Source organism: Chelonia mydas, chromosome 6 (genome assembly GCF_015237465.2).
Source record: "Chelonia mydas isolate rCheMyd1 chromosome 6, rCheMyd1.pri.v2, whole genome shotgun sequence".
NCBI lineage: Eukaryota > Metazoa > Chordata > Testudines > Cheloniidae > Chelonia > Chelonia mydas.
In genome coordinates this window covers 13285819-13303818 of record NC_051246.2, presented here as the reverse complement: position 1 = coordinate 13303818, position 18000 = coordinate 13285819, and the positions used below count along the sequence as shown (strand labels likewise).

Sequence of the window (18000 nt, the reverse complement as noted above, 5' to 3'; positions counted from 1 at the left end):
ACCAGTTCGGAGGGGACAGGACCCAGCAGCTTCTGAGAAGAAAATCAAGACTGGGATCAGAAGTAAAGGAGAGTAGGGGGGACACCTCTATTTGAATAGTAACTGAGTTCATTCATGGGTTTTTATTAACCAAGTGCAGAGTGGCGTTGTGGTGACTGGGGGTTTGTGGCTGTGGCCTTCAAAAAGTACCAACCATACTTATCAGTGAGTCCCCCACTCCTTGGGACGGCTACCTGGGGTGTAGGAACTCTGAGGCCATACAAGTTCTCATCATCCCTTCCTGACCCGTCATTCAGGAAGCTGTTGGGTTTGGATACAGCATAAAATTTTCTCCCTAAATCTTTTTCTTTTTTAAACTACCAATGTTGCTGTTTGCATGTAACCACTTCTTCTTAAAGCACAAACCGCTCTGGCCTGAGCTAAAAGACTTCCCTGTTAATCAAGGCTGGAGCAGGTTCATCAGCTGCTGTGTGGGCCAGTTACCAGTAGAGGGGGCCAGTGTGCTGCACTGAGCAGATGGGGGTCACACTTACTTGAAAACCTAAACATCAGTGGGGTGTGTGCGTGTGTCTGTCAGTGGAGATGGGGCATCTCTTTCTCAAAGCTCCACTCCAGTTCAGCCAGGAGTTTTGGGGCTGGAGGCAGAAATCAATGTGGGAGATTCTCTGGCCTCAACATGTTTTTTACACCCAGGACACAAGAACTGGGGCCAAAGCATGCTGGGTTGAGGGGATCCAGCTGAGGAATGAATGGCCAGAGGGGACTAAGTGAATGCAGAGTGTGAATGTCTCCAAGACATGCTGCCAAACCTTCCTCTGTGAAAAGGCCTTTACACCATAAGAATGATAACTGCAACCCTGACCCTGTCTATTCAATAAGACCCAGATCTGACCCTTCTATCCCCAAATCCCAACACTAACCCCCTTTCTACCTAATAAACCCCAGAACCTTGTGACATCTACTGCTGGCCTTTTTGCAACATTAAAAATAGACCATTTTCCCTCCTTTTTGTTGCTGCTCCAGGATGGTACTTTGCCATTCATCCTTCAGAGCCTCTCATGAAGTACCTGGGTCAAAGCCTTGTTAAAAGTTCAAGAAATGACATCCATGACTTCTCCTTTAGTCACTATTTTATTGACACACTCAAAGAATTCTAATAGGTTAGTGAGGCATGGTTTCCCTTTGGGGAGGCCGTGCTGGTTAGACACTAGCATATATCACTATCTTCTAGATGTTTGGTAACTCTATTTTTGTTTATTGTTTCAACCGGATTTAACAGATACGGTGAGGTAGGGCTCACTGGTCTGTCATTCCCGAGATCGCCCCTAACAGCTTTGGTAAAAATCACTTGCAAAAGACATACATAAAAGAGAATCTTTCGCCCTACACTCTGCATTGATGTAGGGATTTCTAGTTGAGGAGCTCAAAAGCTCTTTACTCATAGATGAATCCTCACTAGCCCAGATGGACAGGGAGAGGGGAAGTCAGTGGAAGGGCTGCTGAGAGAACCCAGGAGTCCGGGCTGCCCGGCTCCTGGTCTAATCACAAAGATGCTGCCTAGATTATCATGTTAGAAAATAAAAGCTTTTCCCAGAAAGCGGTTCATGCTTACAGTGAGGTTGTCTGCATATCTGTCTCAGAGCAGAAGGAATGAATATCATTCCCTGCCTGTGTCTGCTCTACAATATTTTGTCTAGCCTAGGTGCTCTCATTATAACTGCGTATTAGTGACAGGAGCGCTTTCAAAACTGGGACTGCCAGACTGTATCGAACCAGGGATTCATCTAGCCCAGTGTCTTATCTCTGACACTGGCCTGGCACCAGATGCTGCAGAAGAAAGTGAGAGGAACCCATGTTTGGGATCATCTACCCACATGAATGTCTCATCCTAAATCATAATAGCTAGAGATCACCTTAAACCCTGGAACTTGAGGTTTAATATTCTTTCCAAACCCGCTTCTTTATCATTTACTATCATACAGGTCTTGTTATCCACATAAACATCCAGTCCCTCTTTGAATCTGGCTAAGTTCTCAGCTACAGCAGCAACCTGTGGCAGGGAGTTCCACAATCCAACAACATACAGTGTGGAAGAGTCCTGAGGAATTGGTGGAGGGCTGGAACCTAGTTTTGCAAAAAGACAAAGATGGACATGCAGGTGGCAAAAAAAGGTGAGGGACCAGCTCGCAAAGGAGGCTAGGCACAAAGATCAGGTTTCCAAAAAAAATCCTCTAAGCTTAAAGGTCTCTAGTTTCCCTCTACAGCTCTTTGAATACAGGAAGAGGCTCTCAGTCTTTGGCAGCCTGGTGATTAGGGCTTTGCTGTCTTCCTGAGCCAATCGTGGGTTTGAAGCTTGTGGAAACTCTCCATTTCTTCCCACAATTACTTTCCTGTCTCTTAGCTCCTTTCCGATTCACAATAGCACCTCACCTTTCACCCTGTGGTTAACAAAATTACTTAGCAGTCTTCTTAGTTGTATTAGACCCCAAAGCACAATCTCTCATTTCCCCATCCTTCTTAATAACAAAACTCCAAAGGAGTCAGCAAAATGAGAAGTTTAGTTTCAGTGTCATCAAAGATTTGCTAAAGACGAGAGTTGTACAATGGTCACCTAACAGAGAAAGTGAAATCTCAGCCACTAGGGATATGCAGAACGAGACTGGGCCAATACACTGTTTGATCAGTCCTGCATTGGACAGGGAGGCAATGGACAGCAGAACATGTAAGTGATGTAAACCAGAGACTGTGGTTGACTGTGTCTGTGCAGCACCGGGTGTGACAGGGCCCTGATCTCAGTCACTGTGTGTCTGTGCAGCGCCCGGCATGACGGGGCCTGATCTCAGTCGCTGCGTGTCTATGCAGTGCCCGGCATGACGGGGCCTGATCTTGGTTTGCCTCCATGTGCCATGGCTGCATCCTGCTTCCCTTATGGAAAGGAACAACCAGGGCCATCCTGATGCAAGATAGGCTGGGATCTCCAGCATGTCCATGGGATGTCCTGGTGGTCTCTCTATAGGGTCCCCTTGCTCGGAGGGGAGAGGGGGGAAGCAGGGAGGGGTCCCAGTGTTGCCCTGGCTCCTGGGGATCCCCATATGGGGTCCATAATTGGAGATGGAGCTTGGTGATCCCCATATGGGGGGACCGAGAATCCCAATACAGGGCCCCAGGCTCAGGTAGGTCCCAGCACAGCTCCCCTAGCTGAGATGCGTCCTCTGGTGTTTGCTGAAGGCTGAGCTCCAGCAAAAGCTCTTGCCACACTGGCCGCACTGGTAGGGGCGCTCGCCGGTATGGGTGTTCTGGTGCTCCAGCAGGTTGGCGCTCTGGCGGAAGCTCTTGCCGCACTGGGGGCAGCGGTAGGGGCGCTCACCAGTGTGGGTGCGCCGGTGCTTGATGAGGTGCGAGTTCTGGCAGAAACTTTTACCGCACTGGGGGCAGGTGTAGGGGCGCTCGCCGGTGTGGGTGCGCTGGTGCTGGATCAAGTTGGAGCTCTGCCGGAAGCCTTTGCCGCACTCGGTGCAGCGGTAGGGCCGCTCCCCAGTGTGGGTGATCTGGTGCTTGGCCAGATAGGAGCCCAGGGCAAAGCTCTTGCCACAGATGCCGCAGCGGTGGAGTTTCTGGCCGGCGTGCGTGCGCCGGTGCTCCGCCAGATTGGAGCTCTGGCTGAAGATCTTGCCGCACTCAGGACACTTGTAGGGTTTTTCGCCGGTGTGAGTCACCTGGTGCCGCAGAAGCTTGGAGCTCTGGCCGAAACTCTTGCCGCACTCGGGGCACTTGTAGGGCTTCTCAGCCATGCGGCAGCTGCGGCGGTGCTCAGCCAGCCGGCAGCTCCACAGGAAGCTCAGGCCGCACTGTGGGCAGCGGAAGGGTTGCTCTCGCTGGTGGTGTCGCAGGCCAGCACTCTGGGCATAGCCCTTGCCGCACTCAGAGCACTTGAAAGGTTTCTCCTCCCCGTCGGCGCTGTGCCGGGTGCGACGGTGCCGGGCCAGCTTGGCGCTCTCCAGGAAGCACTCCCCACAGTCGGAGCAGGTGAAGGCCTCGTCGCCGGCATGGGTGCGCTGGTGCACCAGCAGCGTAGCGCTTTGGTGGAAAGCCTCCCCGCACTCGGAGCATCGGTAGGGCTTCTCGGCACCATGCTGGCTGGCTCGATGGGCAGCCAAGGCGGCGCTCCAGCCAAAGCCCTCCCCGCACTCCCCACAACGGTAGGGGCCTTGGCCGCCGGTGTGGGTGCGCTGATGCTTGGCCAGGTCCGAGCTGACCACGAAGCTGCGTCCACACTCCAGGCAGTGGTACGGCTTCTCGCCGGTGTGGGTTCGGCGGTGGGTCACCAGTGTGGACTTGCGGCCGAAGCTGCGCCCGCACTCGTCGCAGCGGTAGGGACGCTCCCCGGTGTGGGTGCGCTGGTGGTGCACCAGCGTGGAGCTCTGGCTGAAGCGGGCGCCACACTGGTGGCAGCGGAAAGGCTTCTCGCCGGTGTGGATGCGCTGGTGCTCCAGCAGGGTGGAGCCACGACTGAACTTCTTCCCGCACTCTGGACAGCTGTGCGGCTTTTCGCCAGCATGAGATTTCTGGTGCTCCAGCAGCGATGAGCTCCAGGTGAAGGCCTTGCCACACTGGTGGCAGCGGTAGGGCCGCTCCCCGGTGTGGACCCGCTGGTGTTTGATCAGGTTGGAGCTCTGGGCAAACCCTTTGCCACACTCAGAGCACCGGAAGGGCTTATCCTCCGCATCGCAGGCCTGCTCACCCGCACCTGCATCACGCCATCTACCCTGTGGCCTCTCAGAGCTCCCGCAGGAGTCGTCCCCTTCGGAGCGGGCTGAGAATGGCCCTTCTGGCTCCCCATCATCGTCGTCCTGCTCCTGCACATCGTCCGCCTCCTCGTCCTCACTCAGGGCGCCGTCATCTGGCGGAAGGAAAAGAGAAAGGGAACCCAGACACACGTCAGTCATGCCAAGGGGAGGAAGTATCTAATGGGGAGGGAGGGCCCTGCACTGAGTCATAGGTGTCAAGGACAGAACAGCCCACTGTGCCCATCGAGCCCGGCCTCCTGCCTAACCCAGCCCAGCGCATCTCCCCCAACCATTCCTGCCTCCAGCCCAGTAACTCCTGGCTGAGCTAGAGCGGTGCTTGGAGGAAGACACCTCTAGGGTTGGTTGGGAATTGTCCGCCAGAATGATTTTTCTGACGGAAAATAACTGTTTCTGCAAAATTTAAAATTTGCTACGGGAAAACTTCAATTTTCTGTTACAAAAATTGAAATGAAAGCTCCAGCTCAGCAGCTCTTTGACACTCACAAGGTAAAGGTGCAGACCCAGGGCTCCCAGGGCTTGTAGGCTCCCTGGAGGAGCTGGCAGCTACTTCAGTACAAACAGTAAATAATAAAAGGGGGTCATGCAGTGAAAGTGAAAGGCAGCAAATTCTAAACCTTTTTCGTATGGTGTATAAAACAGTGCATGAAACTCATTGCTACCAGATGTAGTGGAGGCTGAAAGCTTAGCAGGACTCAGAGCAGGCCTGGCTGTCTATGTGGATAACAGGAACATCCAGAGCTACTTAATGCTAATGGCTTGAGCCGATCTCTAACGATTAGAAACCACGATGGGATCGAACATGGCAGCAGATTAGCCCCAATCTGCTACTGCAGGTTCTCCCACCTTCCCCTGCAGCATCTGGTGCAGGCCACTGTCGGTGACAGGAGACTGGGCTAGACAGACCTGGGTGCTGATCCGGTCTGGCAACTCCCTACGGTCCTGCTCCCACTGCAGGTTCTCTTCCGGAATTCCTCACCTGTCAGGACAACTCTCAGCTCCTCCCGCTCATCTGAGTCGGCGTCACATAGCTCCTCTCCTCGCTCCATCCACGAGAACTCGGCTGAGTGTGCCATCGGGAAGCTTGTGCATGGGAAAAGAAGACAGGAGACAGCCATTGGTATGGGTGAGACACTGGACCCCAGTTCGAGGCTGGTCCCCGCAGGGGAGAGCTGACAAAGTTAACACATTTTTATTGTGAGCCATAAATCAGTGCCAGCTCAGGCCTTGAAACCACCCTTTCACAGGGCGGCTGCCTCTTTAAAGGGAGATAGGTCTCGGCCCCACCCAACTGTCCCAGGAGGGTGGGGAAAAAGGAATGGAAAAGGCCATGTGAGCCAATCAGGCCTCTGGGGCAGATAAGGAAGAAGCCTGGGAGAGTCAAGGTAGGAAGGCATGGGAGGGGGATTGGCAGGGCTGCAAGCAGTGAGAAGGCTGCTGCAGGGGACACCAGGGGAGAAAAGACCCCAGCTCGGTAAAGGGGACTCCAGGCAGAAGGCCTGGGAGCGGCTGGATGAAGAGTCGGGAAGGATGGATATATAAACCTCAAAATATATCAGCTTCCAACTTGGACTCTCAGGGCTTTATTTTGTAGCCGTTTATGATAACAAGCCAGCCCAATACGGGTGTTACTGGTTATGAGAGAGCCTCTGAGAAATTACTGAGGAAAGAGAAACTATGGCTGCAGGGCCAACCCATGTCTCAAGGGGGAGCTGAGGAGGCAGAGATCGTTACACCCCCCTACAACGCAGCCTGATCCATTATTATTGTAATTTGTGTTATAGTTGCACACAGCCCCTGCCCAGAAGAGCTTACAGTCAAGACAGACAAAGGGCAGGACAAGAAACTAGGCACAGAGCGGGAAAGTGACTTGCCTGAGGTCACCCAGCAAGCCAGTTTTATAGCTGGGAGTGAACCCAGGTGTCCTATGCCCTAGGTCTAGGGCTCTAGCCCACAGTGACTCAGCGGATTAATACAGATGGATGCTCCACCCTGCACTGGGCCTGTTATTTCGAAGCTGGGTCCACCCAGGTGTAAGGGTCAGATCACATGATCAGGGCCCACACCTGTAGTTAGAACCTTTCCTCTGTGACTCAGGCTTTAGCTACACTGGGGCTTAAGCAGCAATTCCAGCCCTGGTGCAAATCTCCCATGTACACAGGGAAACAAGTTGTTTCCATAAACCACCAAAATTTGCATCAGTTTAACTCTGCTTCTGAGCAGGCTCCATCAGTGCAAATAGAGGGCCACTGTCCACACGGGATGAGGGGCAGATCGTGCGCTTAACAGCAAGTGCCTTACAATGAACATTTGATCCCTGAGCTGGGAGGCTGCTTTGGCCTGGCCCTAAAGTTAAAGATGACTGAAGAGATTATTGCTCTTCAAATCCTTGCCCTGAACAAGATAGCACTGACCAGCCTCTTTGCATGGTTCCCATGCAGCCTGCGGCGCTGGAACAAGGAACAAACTGCAGCGATCAGGACAGGAAAAAATGGGGAAGAACAAATTGTTGGCTATAAATAAGTTGGCCCACAATTCTGCCAACCCAAAGAGTTCAAAAAAGACGAGTCAGGCCCCCAAAATATCAGAGCAGCTTAAAAATGAGATTATTTTTATATAGCTACATTTTTTTAATTGTGCTTTTGGAACCTTTAGGACCCCGCCCCTACAAACCACAAGGGCTGGAAATATACCCCCCCCCCTTCCCCAACATAAAAGCTGAGATTCTTCCATAAATACAAGGACCCAGTTGCTGGGGCTTTGAGGGGAAAAAAACAGGTAAATATCCCGACGCTCACAGTAAAAAAAAAAATCACCAGAGCTGACAACACTGGGTGAACGAGTTATTTGATGCTAATAAATTAGCCCAGCTACAGCACATAGGGATTACTGGACTGCCTCAGCACCATAGTCTGTCTAGCCCAGGACTTGATACTGCAGAAGAACGAGCAAGAAACTCCACCGTTTATAGATTCATAAATTTTAAGGCAAGCAGGGCCCATTGTGCCCATCCAGTCCAGCCTCCTGCCTAACCCAGGCCAGAGAATCTCACCCAGTGATTCCTGTCTCTTACCCAATAACTCCTGGCTGAGCGAGAGCACAGCCTTGAGTAACAGACACCCTATCTCCACTGACAGGCTCCCACTGATGGAAAATCCACCCAGTCCCTAGGGAAGCTGTTCCAACCATTAATTCTGCTCCCTGGTAAATTAATTCTTATTCTTAGCCTGAATTAGTCTCCCTTCAGCTCCCAGCTATTGGACCTGGCTTTGCCTTTGCCTGGATGTTAAAAAGCTCTCTGCCCTCAGAAATCCCCTCCCCATGTTGGTGCTTAAAGACAGGGATCACGTCAGCTCTTAACCTTTTCTGAGTAAACCAAATACATTGAGCACTGTTAGTCTCTTCATGGATGACAGGTTTTGCAGACCATGAATCATCCTTGTAGCTCTTTTCTGAACCGTAACAATTTCTCAGCATCCCTTCTGAAGTGTGGGCACAGTACCCAATAGTGGTCTCAGCAATGCCATAGAAAGAGGTACTCGATATTCCCCTGCTTACATAGCCAAAGATCAAGTTTGCCTTTTCAGTACAGCATTGCACTGGGGTCTCCTATGCCAGATGTTTTCACCTGTCCTTTCTAGAGTCACTGCTTTCCAGGATACAGGTTCCTATCCTGCATGGGTGACCCATATTCTTCATTCCCATGTGTGACCATGCATTTGGCTGGGTTCCAATGCACATTGTTCACATGAGCCCAGCTTACCAAGCAACATGGGTCTTTCTGTATCCCCACCACTAACTACCACTCCCACCTATACTTGTGTCACATTTTGTCAGCAGTGATTTTTATATTTTCTTTATGATTCATGTTGCAATTAGATTTTCAGTTAGAGGATACTGGACAGACGCCTCCACTCCTTGCTAATAATGGAGAGCACAAGCAGATTGCGTAAAGATGCCCATATTATTATTATACTGTGGGTGCCTGTCCAGCACCCACAATTGGAGGCGGGTTTTCCAGGCAGTTAAGTCAGTGGTTAAATTTCCTAGAGCGCTAAGCACGCAGCAGCTCCCACTGAGAACAGTTAAAGTCCCCCTGGCCCTAGCATTTTGCTTGTATGTCATCTGTACTTTACTGTGTGCCTGGTGTGTCTAGTTAGACTGTAGGCGCTTCAGGGCAGGGACTCTCACTGCGTGTCTGTGCAGCACCCAGCACAACTGGATCTCACACTCGGTCACTGTGTCAGCCTGTGACATGCCTGGCGTAACAGGGCCCTGATGTTGGCCACTGCGCGTCTGTGCAGCGCCCAGCAAGACTGGGCCCCCTACGTGGTCACTGTGTGCCTGTGCAGTGCCTGTGCATGACAGGGCCCAATCTCAGTGGAGATTTAGACTACACTGTAATACAGATATATAACAACAAAAAGATTGGCTCTTGCCTCTAAAAGGTATGCAGAGGACTTACAGATTATTCATATTTACTACTGATATCATGATACCACCAAGAGACCATAACTGAGGTCAGGATCCTGTCACTGCTAGCATTGCACAGACTTGGAATCGCTGGCCCTGTGCAACCAGCCAAAACCATTCTCCTCACTTTACTGTTGGAGAAACTCAGGCCCAGGCAGAGTCCATGACTTGTTTGAGGTCACCCACAAAGTATGTGGCAGCAGGAACTGAACTCAAGTCTCCACAGTCCCAGGCCTAGACCTTAACCCCAAGGACACTCTGGCCGAGTAGTAAGACCATCACATGCTCAGTCCTATAAGGGGCAAACAGGCTTGGGCCATTACCTCTCCTCGCTGGGATCCTCCAGTGGAAAGGGGCCATTGCTCTCAGTATCAACCAGAAAGTCAGGGTACGTCACAGACTCCACCTAAGACAGGAGAGACAAGGGAGCGTGGAGGGATTTACGCTGGCCTGGTGGGACTGGACGGCCCAGCTGAGATGTCCCACTGAGCCAGCTCCTCAAAGAGAGAAAGGGGTTGCTCCCAGCTCCAAGAGCCTCTGTGCTGGAAAGGCCCCCACACACCATGGGCCCCTGCCCCATAGGGAAAGTGCACACATAGGGTCCAGGGTAAATATCACAATGACATGCACATACACATAGACCCTTCCTCCAATATTGAAGGATCACACACACAAGGATTCTGGGATAAGTTACACACACTGGGGGCTGAGGCAAATCTCACACACCTGCACATACACACACACTATCATCTACATGGATGTGCACACACACAGGTCCCAAGGTAAATCTCTCACACACACACATAGGTCCCAGGGTAAATTACACACACTGGAGTCCTGGGGGTAAACGACCCAGGCATGTGTGCATACACACTGTGGTTCCAGGAGTAAATCACACAGGTGAGTGCACACATGCGTCCCAGGAGTAAATCACACACACACACACAAGGGTCCCAGGAGTAAATCACACACACACACACGGGTCCTGGGGGCAAATCACGCTCTCTCGCACGCGGAGGTTTACAGGGGCAGATCTCTCGCGCGCACACACACACCCTGGTGTGGGGCAGGCGGGGGGCAGACGGGTCCTGTCCCCGCCGCAGGCCCCGGCCCCGGGCAGCGCGACAGGCTCCAGCAGGCCGCAGGGCCAAGCCAGCCCCCGGCCCCTTTGTCCATCTGCGCCTGCCCCGCGGCCTCCCCGCCGCGCACCCGAGCCCGGGGCGTTCCCCACCCCGCCGCGGAGCCTGGCCCGGGGCGCCCGCGGTGACAGGCCCGGGGTAAGACCCTGGACAGACGAGAAGAGCGGGGCTGGCCTGGCCTAGCCCCCCACCCAGGCCGATCCCTTGGTGCACCGAGTCCGGGGGTCTCCGCAGCTTCCCCGCTACAGCCCTGCACCCTGATCCCGCTGCACATGCCCCCCCCTACCCCCCGCACTCAAATCGGGGCGTCCGAGTCCTCCTGTCTCCCCCTGCACATGGGCCCCTCCCCGGTGCCCTGAATCCAGGCGCTGAGGTCGTGGCATCTCTCCCCCCAGCGCCCCGCTCCCCTCCTTCCCTGGGGCCCTGAACCTGGGGGCTGAGTGCGTGGGACTCACCTTCTCCATCTCCCCCCTGTGCCCAGCGCCGGGGCCCACCGCAGCCTGCGAGGGGTTAAAAATCCACAGACAATGCTGGGGCTGGGAGGAAGGAGGTTGGGTGTGGGGGGGGAGGAAGAGGCGCCTCCTCCCCGCTCATGCCATTGGCAGATCTGCCGTCCCCATCAGGAGCAGGCAGAGCGATTGATTTGCCTGCGTAGCGTGTGTCTGCTCCAACGCCCCCATTACCCAGGCTTCCTCCCGCGAGCCTACCCCCCCCCCCCCCCCCCCCCGACATTTCTGGGAGATCAGTGAGTTCCCAGCGCCCACGTGAGACGGTGTCCCCTCCCTTTCAATAACTGGGGTACTGGGTGGGGACACTCATTTCCAACTCTGCCACTGACCTGCTTTGTGACCTTGGACATGTCACTTCCCCTCTTTGTGCCTCCATTTCCTCTCCCACTCCTTTGTCTGTCTGGTCTATGAACAGTGTAAACTCCTAAGGGCAGGGATTGCCTCGCCCCACAGGGCCTAGAGCCTCTAGGCACTTCCGCAATACAAACAACCGATGCCTTCTGCACAGTCCCCAGGCTCAATCACGCCAGTGGCTTCTCTACAGCCTTACAGGCTGTTTGTTAGCACTTGCTGTCTGGCTGAATTTAATTAACGCCTGCCAAAACAAAGCAAACCTAGAGTTAATTAGATTGAGCTCCATAATTCTATGTATCATTTGCACCATTAAAGTGTAGTCTAGCCAAAGCCACAAACTCACTATGTCCCGCCTCCAATCCACTGCTCTGAGCTACAGGTGCAGAGTTAGTCTACTCCAAAATATTCTCGTGTCTGGTCATTAACCAAGGTAGTGATCTGTCTCTTTTTTTGTTTCTGGATGCATGTGCAATGGTTAACCACTAGCCAGGACCTAGAGATACCTAAGTTCAAATCTCTACTGTATTACAGACTCCCTGCCAGACCTTGTGCAAGTCACTTAGACCAAGTCTATGCTAGAAACTGTTGGCTGATATAGCTGTAATAGCAGACCCTCATGCTATAGACCCAATCTTCTGACAAATAAGTGCTTTTGCTGGCATAGCTTATATTGGTTCCACGAATGAAATACGCTTAATTGACAAAAGCATTTTTATGCCAATATAATTGTGTCTAGACTAGGGCTTTTGCTTGTACAGAAGTGTTGTTGTTTTTTAAATTGCATCCCTAACTGGTGTTACTATGCCAGCAAAAGTTTCTACTATATACTTGCCCTCAGTTTCTCTGTGCCTCAATTCTCCATCTGTAAAAATAGGAATATCTCCTTACCTCAAAAGAGTGTTGTGAAGATAAACACATTAAGGATTTACTTAGTTACTATGGTGAAGGCGGACCCTATAAAGTATCTGAGATCGACAGACATGAAAACTACATTCTTAAGATTGCAAAGTCGGATACACAAACATTAGGAAATGCCAGAGTTAAGGCTACCTGAACTTTAACTCTGCCCCTTTTGTGCACGTGCATTAAAGTGCAATCTCTCCAAGGTGCTCCCAGCATTTATACTTCTTGTGACATGGACTGCCAATTACATCTGTCTGTACAGCACCTAGTGCGAATGCAACAAATAGATAATAATTGTAATGGGGCCCAATGTGATTGAGGCCTTTAGGAATTACCACAATATCAATGTTAAATAAACCCAACAGCAATAGTTGAATTTTTTCAAGCAAAAAACATTTTTGTGAGAAACTGCCTTTCGAAATATAAATATTTTGTGAAAAGCTGACAGTCAAAAATGTTCTTTTGGTGCAAAAATACTCTTTCCTTTTAATTTTTATTTTAAAAATTATTTCAACATTTTTATCAAAGCACTGATTTTGTTTTCCAAAAACTAGGCATTTGGTAAACAAAAAAATTCAGTACTATTTTTGATTTAAAAAAATTGTAAAGAATTCATAATAAATTGCAAAAAATACAAATTAAAATTAGATCAGTTTCAAATACTTTGAAATAAAAAATTGACATCTTTCCTTAAAATGGATTTTTTATCAGTCCTAGTTGTTAATCAACATTAATATTCATTCTATTAATAACATATTAATTGCATCATATACTTTTTTCCCCAATTGGGGCAGAGTCAAGGTTGCACAGACAACCTTAATTCTGATATTTCTTAATTTTTGAATGCTTGACTTTGTAACTTTAAGAAAATCCATTTAATACAGTTTTGCAGTATAGCTGGGGTATATAGTTTCCTAGATTTTTTTAGAACAATGACACAAAACTACCCAGAAATTCCAACATGTGGAGTTGTAATGACCCCAACATCTCCAGTGGAATTTGAATCCAGGCTTTGAAATAAATATCTAAGTGTCAGCTGAATGTTATTTACTTTGATGTGTGTGGTCCTAATAGTGATTCTTTTCTTTTCCTTGTCTAAGGTAAACAGGACTCCTGGGTTCTATTTGTGGCTCAAGGAGGGAAGTGGAATCTAGTGGGTGAGAGCAGAGGGGTAGGGTGCAAGTCAGGATGCCTGAGCTCCCAGCTCCCCACTCTGTGCCTCAGTTTCCCCTTCTATAGAACGGGGACAGTGATACTCCTTGTAAAGTGCTCTGAGGCCCACAGATGGGAACTGCTGCCTGCAGATTATTACATTCGTGTTTACCACAGATCTCAGTAACTGCTGGATATGCTGAGTAAGGAAAACAAGGCAGCTTTGAGCCCATCACTTTATGAATCCTATTGAGCAGGTGCTCCAGCATAGTGCATATGGGGAAGGATACCTCCAGGGTTTGTACTAACCTTGCTTTCCCTGCAGACGAGGTGAAGATGCAGCTGTAGAAAGCTCAGCCTTCATCCTCGGAGTCTGTCTTGGGGTTTGTTAATGTCCTTGCTGTTACAGATTGTCCCGGTTGTTATGCAGACAGATCTGGTGTGTTGGGGCCAGTGACCAAAACATCAGACAGGTGGGATTTCCAAGGAGGGGCATCTTTGTGTATTCCCAACGATTAACATTTATTTTTTTCCCAATATATTAACATTGTTTTCCTTGTCCCTCTCTGACAGCTGGGACTCTACGCACCACACCAGCTTTTTCCAAACCAACCCGCTGACAAATATCACCCAAAGTGAAAGGCCAGGCACTGAGCGGGATATAGGAGACCTGAGTTCTGTTCTTGGCTCTACCACTGAACTGCTATATAACCTTGGGCAAGTCCCCTCTGTGGCCAACTCTTTCTTTATTCAGACAGTGAGCGCTTTTGAGCAGGGACTGTATCTCACTTTGTGTCTATGCAGCAAGGGGCCCCACATCTCAGTCACCGTGGGTCAATGCAGCACCAGGAAAAATGAAGCCTTAATCTCGGTCACGGTGTGTCTTGGCAGCAACAGAGCCAACATATCATTTGTTGTGTGCTTTGCAGCCCTTGGTTGTCGTGTGCCTGTGCACTGCCCAGCATGGCCAGGCCCTGATCTCTGTCACCACGCAAAGCGCTCAGATACTACAGCGCTGGGTGCCATATGTCCCTCAGATAGATGTGTCTGTGCATGACCTCACATGACAGGGCCCCAATCTCCATGGGACCTTTCAAAAACTACTGTACTATAAATAATAGCAATCATAAATTAAGTCTGCCACCAGTCAACCTCCCGCAACCTACTCAGCTGTAGAAGCCTGAAAACAAAAGCTTTGAAAATCCCGTAACAATCCTGTTGGTGCACTGGGCTGGAGTCTCAACCAGCCAGGATCGTATCCAAGCTCGTAGTCCGCTTAATCTATCTGGCAGAACGACCAGAATGAGATTCAGGGCAGGTGAATGCCTGGAGTGTGTTAAGGGGTGGATGGACAGGCAGAGGGGTGAGATGTATGGGGAGAGACAGATAGATAGATAGGTGCATGTGGTGATAAAAAGACAGAGGGGCAGTACGGGGATGAACAGGTAGAAGAGTAGGGCTAAGGAAAGACAGACAGTGTATTGTTTATGGGGATGGGTGGATGAATAGATGGAGGGACTTATGTTGTTATGGAATGGATGGATGGACAGACAAAGGGATGGTGTGTATAGGGAGTGATCAATGGGGAGAGAGAGACAGAGAGAGAGAGAGAGAGTGGGAGAACATATGATTAGATAGATAGATTAGATAAAGCATGTCTGGGGTTCGATAGAAGAACAATGCTAAGGTGAGACAGACAGAGTAGTGTTTTTGGAGATAGGTAACCTGTTTCCTTCTCTATCCAGGAGAACAACGCAGTAGTCCCATCATCTCTGCATTGCAGTACTGTTGTTAAGTTGTGGCACTGGGGCCATTCCCATCTCACATGTACTTGGAACCCCGAGCTGCATCACAACCCCTTGTTACAGCAAACTCTGCCTCTTGTCCCTAACTAAGCTGGCGCTGTGCGCTTTCTGCAAGCCTCTGGCCTCTCCTTCTTGCTGCACCGCTGGTGAGAAATGAGTAGCCCCCTGCTGCGGAAGGCCTCCCCGCATCCCGCACACCGGTAGACCCTCTCGGCCGCATGGAGCCTCTGGTGCCTTGTCAGATTGGAGTTGCGCCCAAAGCTCTTGCCACACTGGTGGCAGCGGTGGGGTTTCTCGCCAGTGTGGATCTGCTGGTGCCTTGTTAGGGTGGAGCTCTGGCTAAAGCTCTTTCCGCACTCACTGCACGTGAAGGGGCGTTCACCACGGTGAATCACCTGGTGGATCAGGAGGTGGGAGTTCCGGACAAAGCTTTTCCCGCACTCAGTGCAGTGGTGGGGCCGGTCCCCCCGGTGGATCCGCTTGTGTCTGAGCAGGTCAGAGCTGCGGCAAAAGGTTTTCCCACACTCAGGACATTTGAAAGGCCTGGGCTGGGGTTCGGGCTTCCCCAAATCTGGTAGGGGAGGGGCTGGTTCCACCTGCCTTTTCCCAGTGGGGCTCCCATGTTGCCTCCCCACCCTGCGCTGAGTCCGTGACGCCTTCCCTTTGTATCTTCCCAGGGACACCCTGCGTGGCCCTGCCATCTCAGTCTCCTCCTGCTGGGGACTTGCGCTTGGCACCTCCAGCTGGGGACTTGCGCTCAGCACCACGTCACCTGATGGAATGAGAGGAGAGAGAATCCAGAGGTAAGTGGGGGGCGGGGGGAAGATGTGTTGCCAGCTTTCATGATATTTGCTCTCAAAGCGCCCAGTTCCTGGAGTCATGTGATTATTGGAAAATCATCATTTTTTTTAAGTGAGTCAATTTCTAGCCCTACTGTTTGAGGAGCAAACCTGGAAAATTTTAACCCCTAATCGCTCAAAATCCAGAAGGTGAATAAACAGAACCCAGAATGCACTAGTATTTTTTAAAAATCATGTTTTTTAAGCATTTTGGGGTTCGTGATATTTGTAAAGGAGACTGCAACTGGTAACAGATCTGAAATCTAGAGCCAAACTCACTCCCTCCTCCCCACCACACACATACTGAACCCTTTTCAAAGAGAAGGGAGCAATTCAGCTATTCCAAAACTCAGTGGGGGTTGGGTGACTGACTCCTTTAGGGTCCATCATTAGTCAGTATTTTCATAAATGACTTGGATAATAGAGGAGAGAGTATGCTCATAAAATCTGCAGATGACACCAAGCTGGGAGGGGTTGTAAGCACTTTGGTGAACAGGCTTAGAATTCAAGACGACCGTAACATATTGGAGAATTGGTCTGAATTCAACAAGATGAAATTCAATAAAGATAAGTACAAAGTACTTCATTAAGGAAAGAAAGATCTACACACAACTACAAAATGGAGAATAACTAGCTAGGTAGGAGCACTGCTGAAATGGATCTGGGGTTATAGTGGATCACAAATTGAATATAAGTCAACAATGCGATGCAGTTGCAAAAAAAACACTAGTATCATTCTGGGGTGCATTAAGAGGAGTTTTATATGTAAGACACAGAAGGTAATTGTCCTGCTCTACTCAGCACTGGGGAGGCCTCAGCTGGATCCTGTGTCCAATTCTGGGCTCCACATTTTAGGAATGATGTGGACAAACTGAAAAGAGTCCAAAGAAGAGCAATGAACACGATAAAGGAGTTAGAAAACCTGACCTATGAGGAAAGGTTAAAAAACTGGTCATGTTTAGTTTTGAAAAAGCAGAGGGGAACCTGATAACAGTCTTCAAATATGATAAGGGCTGTTATAAAGAGAACTGTGATCAATTCAGTGGACATGGAGAACAAGTAATGGGCTTAATCTGCATGAAGGAAGATTTAGGTTAGCTATTCGGAAACTTTCTAACTATAAAGGTAGTTACATTCTGGAATAAGTTTCTGAGGGAGGTTGTGGAATCCCCGTCACTGGAGGTTTAAAAGAACAAGTCGGACAAACACCTGTCAGGGATAGTCTAGGTTTATTTGGTTCTGCCTCAGCACAAGGGACTGGACTTGATGATTCTCAAGGTCCCTTCCATCCCTACATTTCTATGATTCTATGAGTTTAAGGGTTTGCTCTGAAAATTAAAAAGGAATTTATTTGTAGATTTTAAGGCCACTATGTGAATACCTTCACCTACAGGTCAAAACCCAGAAGTGTTATCATTATAATAGGACAGTGCCATCCTAATGTATCTGAAGAAGCAAGGAGGTATTATCCATTCCTGACACTCAGAGCATGTGAATCTCCCATATAACTTATATCCCAGACATTGCAAGGTATTTACGTGTCAGATATGGTAAACATTCATATGTCCCTTCATGCTTTGGCCACCATTCCACAGGACATGCTTCCATGTTGGTGACGCTCATTAAAAAAATAATGCATTAATTAGATTTCTGACTGAACTCCTTGTGGAAAATTGTATGTCTTCTGCTCTGTGTTTTACCTGCATTCTGCCATATATTTCATGTTACAGCAGTCTCAAATGATGACCCAGCATGTTGTTTGTTTTAAGAACACTTTGACTGCAGATTTGACGAAACGCAAAGAAGGTACCAATGTGAGATTTCTAAAGATAGCTACAGCACTTGACCCAAGGTTTAAGAATCTGAAGAGCCTTCTAAAACATGAGAGGGACGGGGTTTGGAGCATGCTTTCAGAAGTCTTAAAAGAGCAACACTCCGATGCGGAAACTACAGAACCCGAACCACCAAAAAAGAAAATCAACCTTCTGCTGGTGGCATCTGACTCAGATGATGAAAATGAA

The 18000-nt window shown here is 49.7% G+C and overlaps 1 protein-coding gene across 1 annotated transcript in view; it reads right to left on the bottom strand.

Annotated features, from left to right (window-relative positions):
• Window positions 1-1112: 1112 nt before the first annotated feature.
• The window catches only part of LOC102932092 (zinc finger protein 646), a 32182-nt gene continuing 15294 nt past the window's right edge, over window positions 1113-18000 (bottom strand). Inside the window, exons 5-10 of the mRNA XM_043548407.1 lie at window positions 15228-15912; window positions 13925-13985; window positions 10334-10699; window positions 9602-9684; window positions 5785-5888; window positions 1113-4900 (exon numbers count right to left, since the gene is read on the bottom strand). Of these exons, the coding sequence (XP_043404342.1) occupies window positions 3195-4900; window positions 5785-5888; window positions 9602-9684; window positions 10334-10699; window positions 13925-13985; window positions 15228-15912 (3005 nt within the window). The 3' untranslated portion in view covers window positions 1113-3194. The remainder of the gene's footprint in view (window positions 4901-5784; window positions 5889-9601; window positions 9685-10333; window positions 10700-13924; window positions 13986-15227; window positions 15913-18000) is intronic.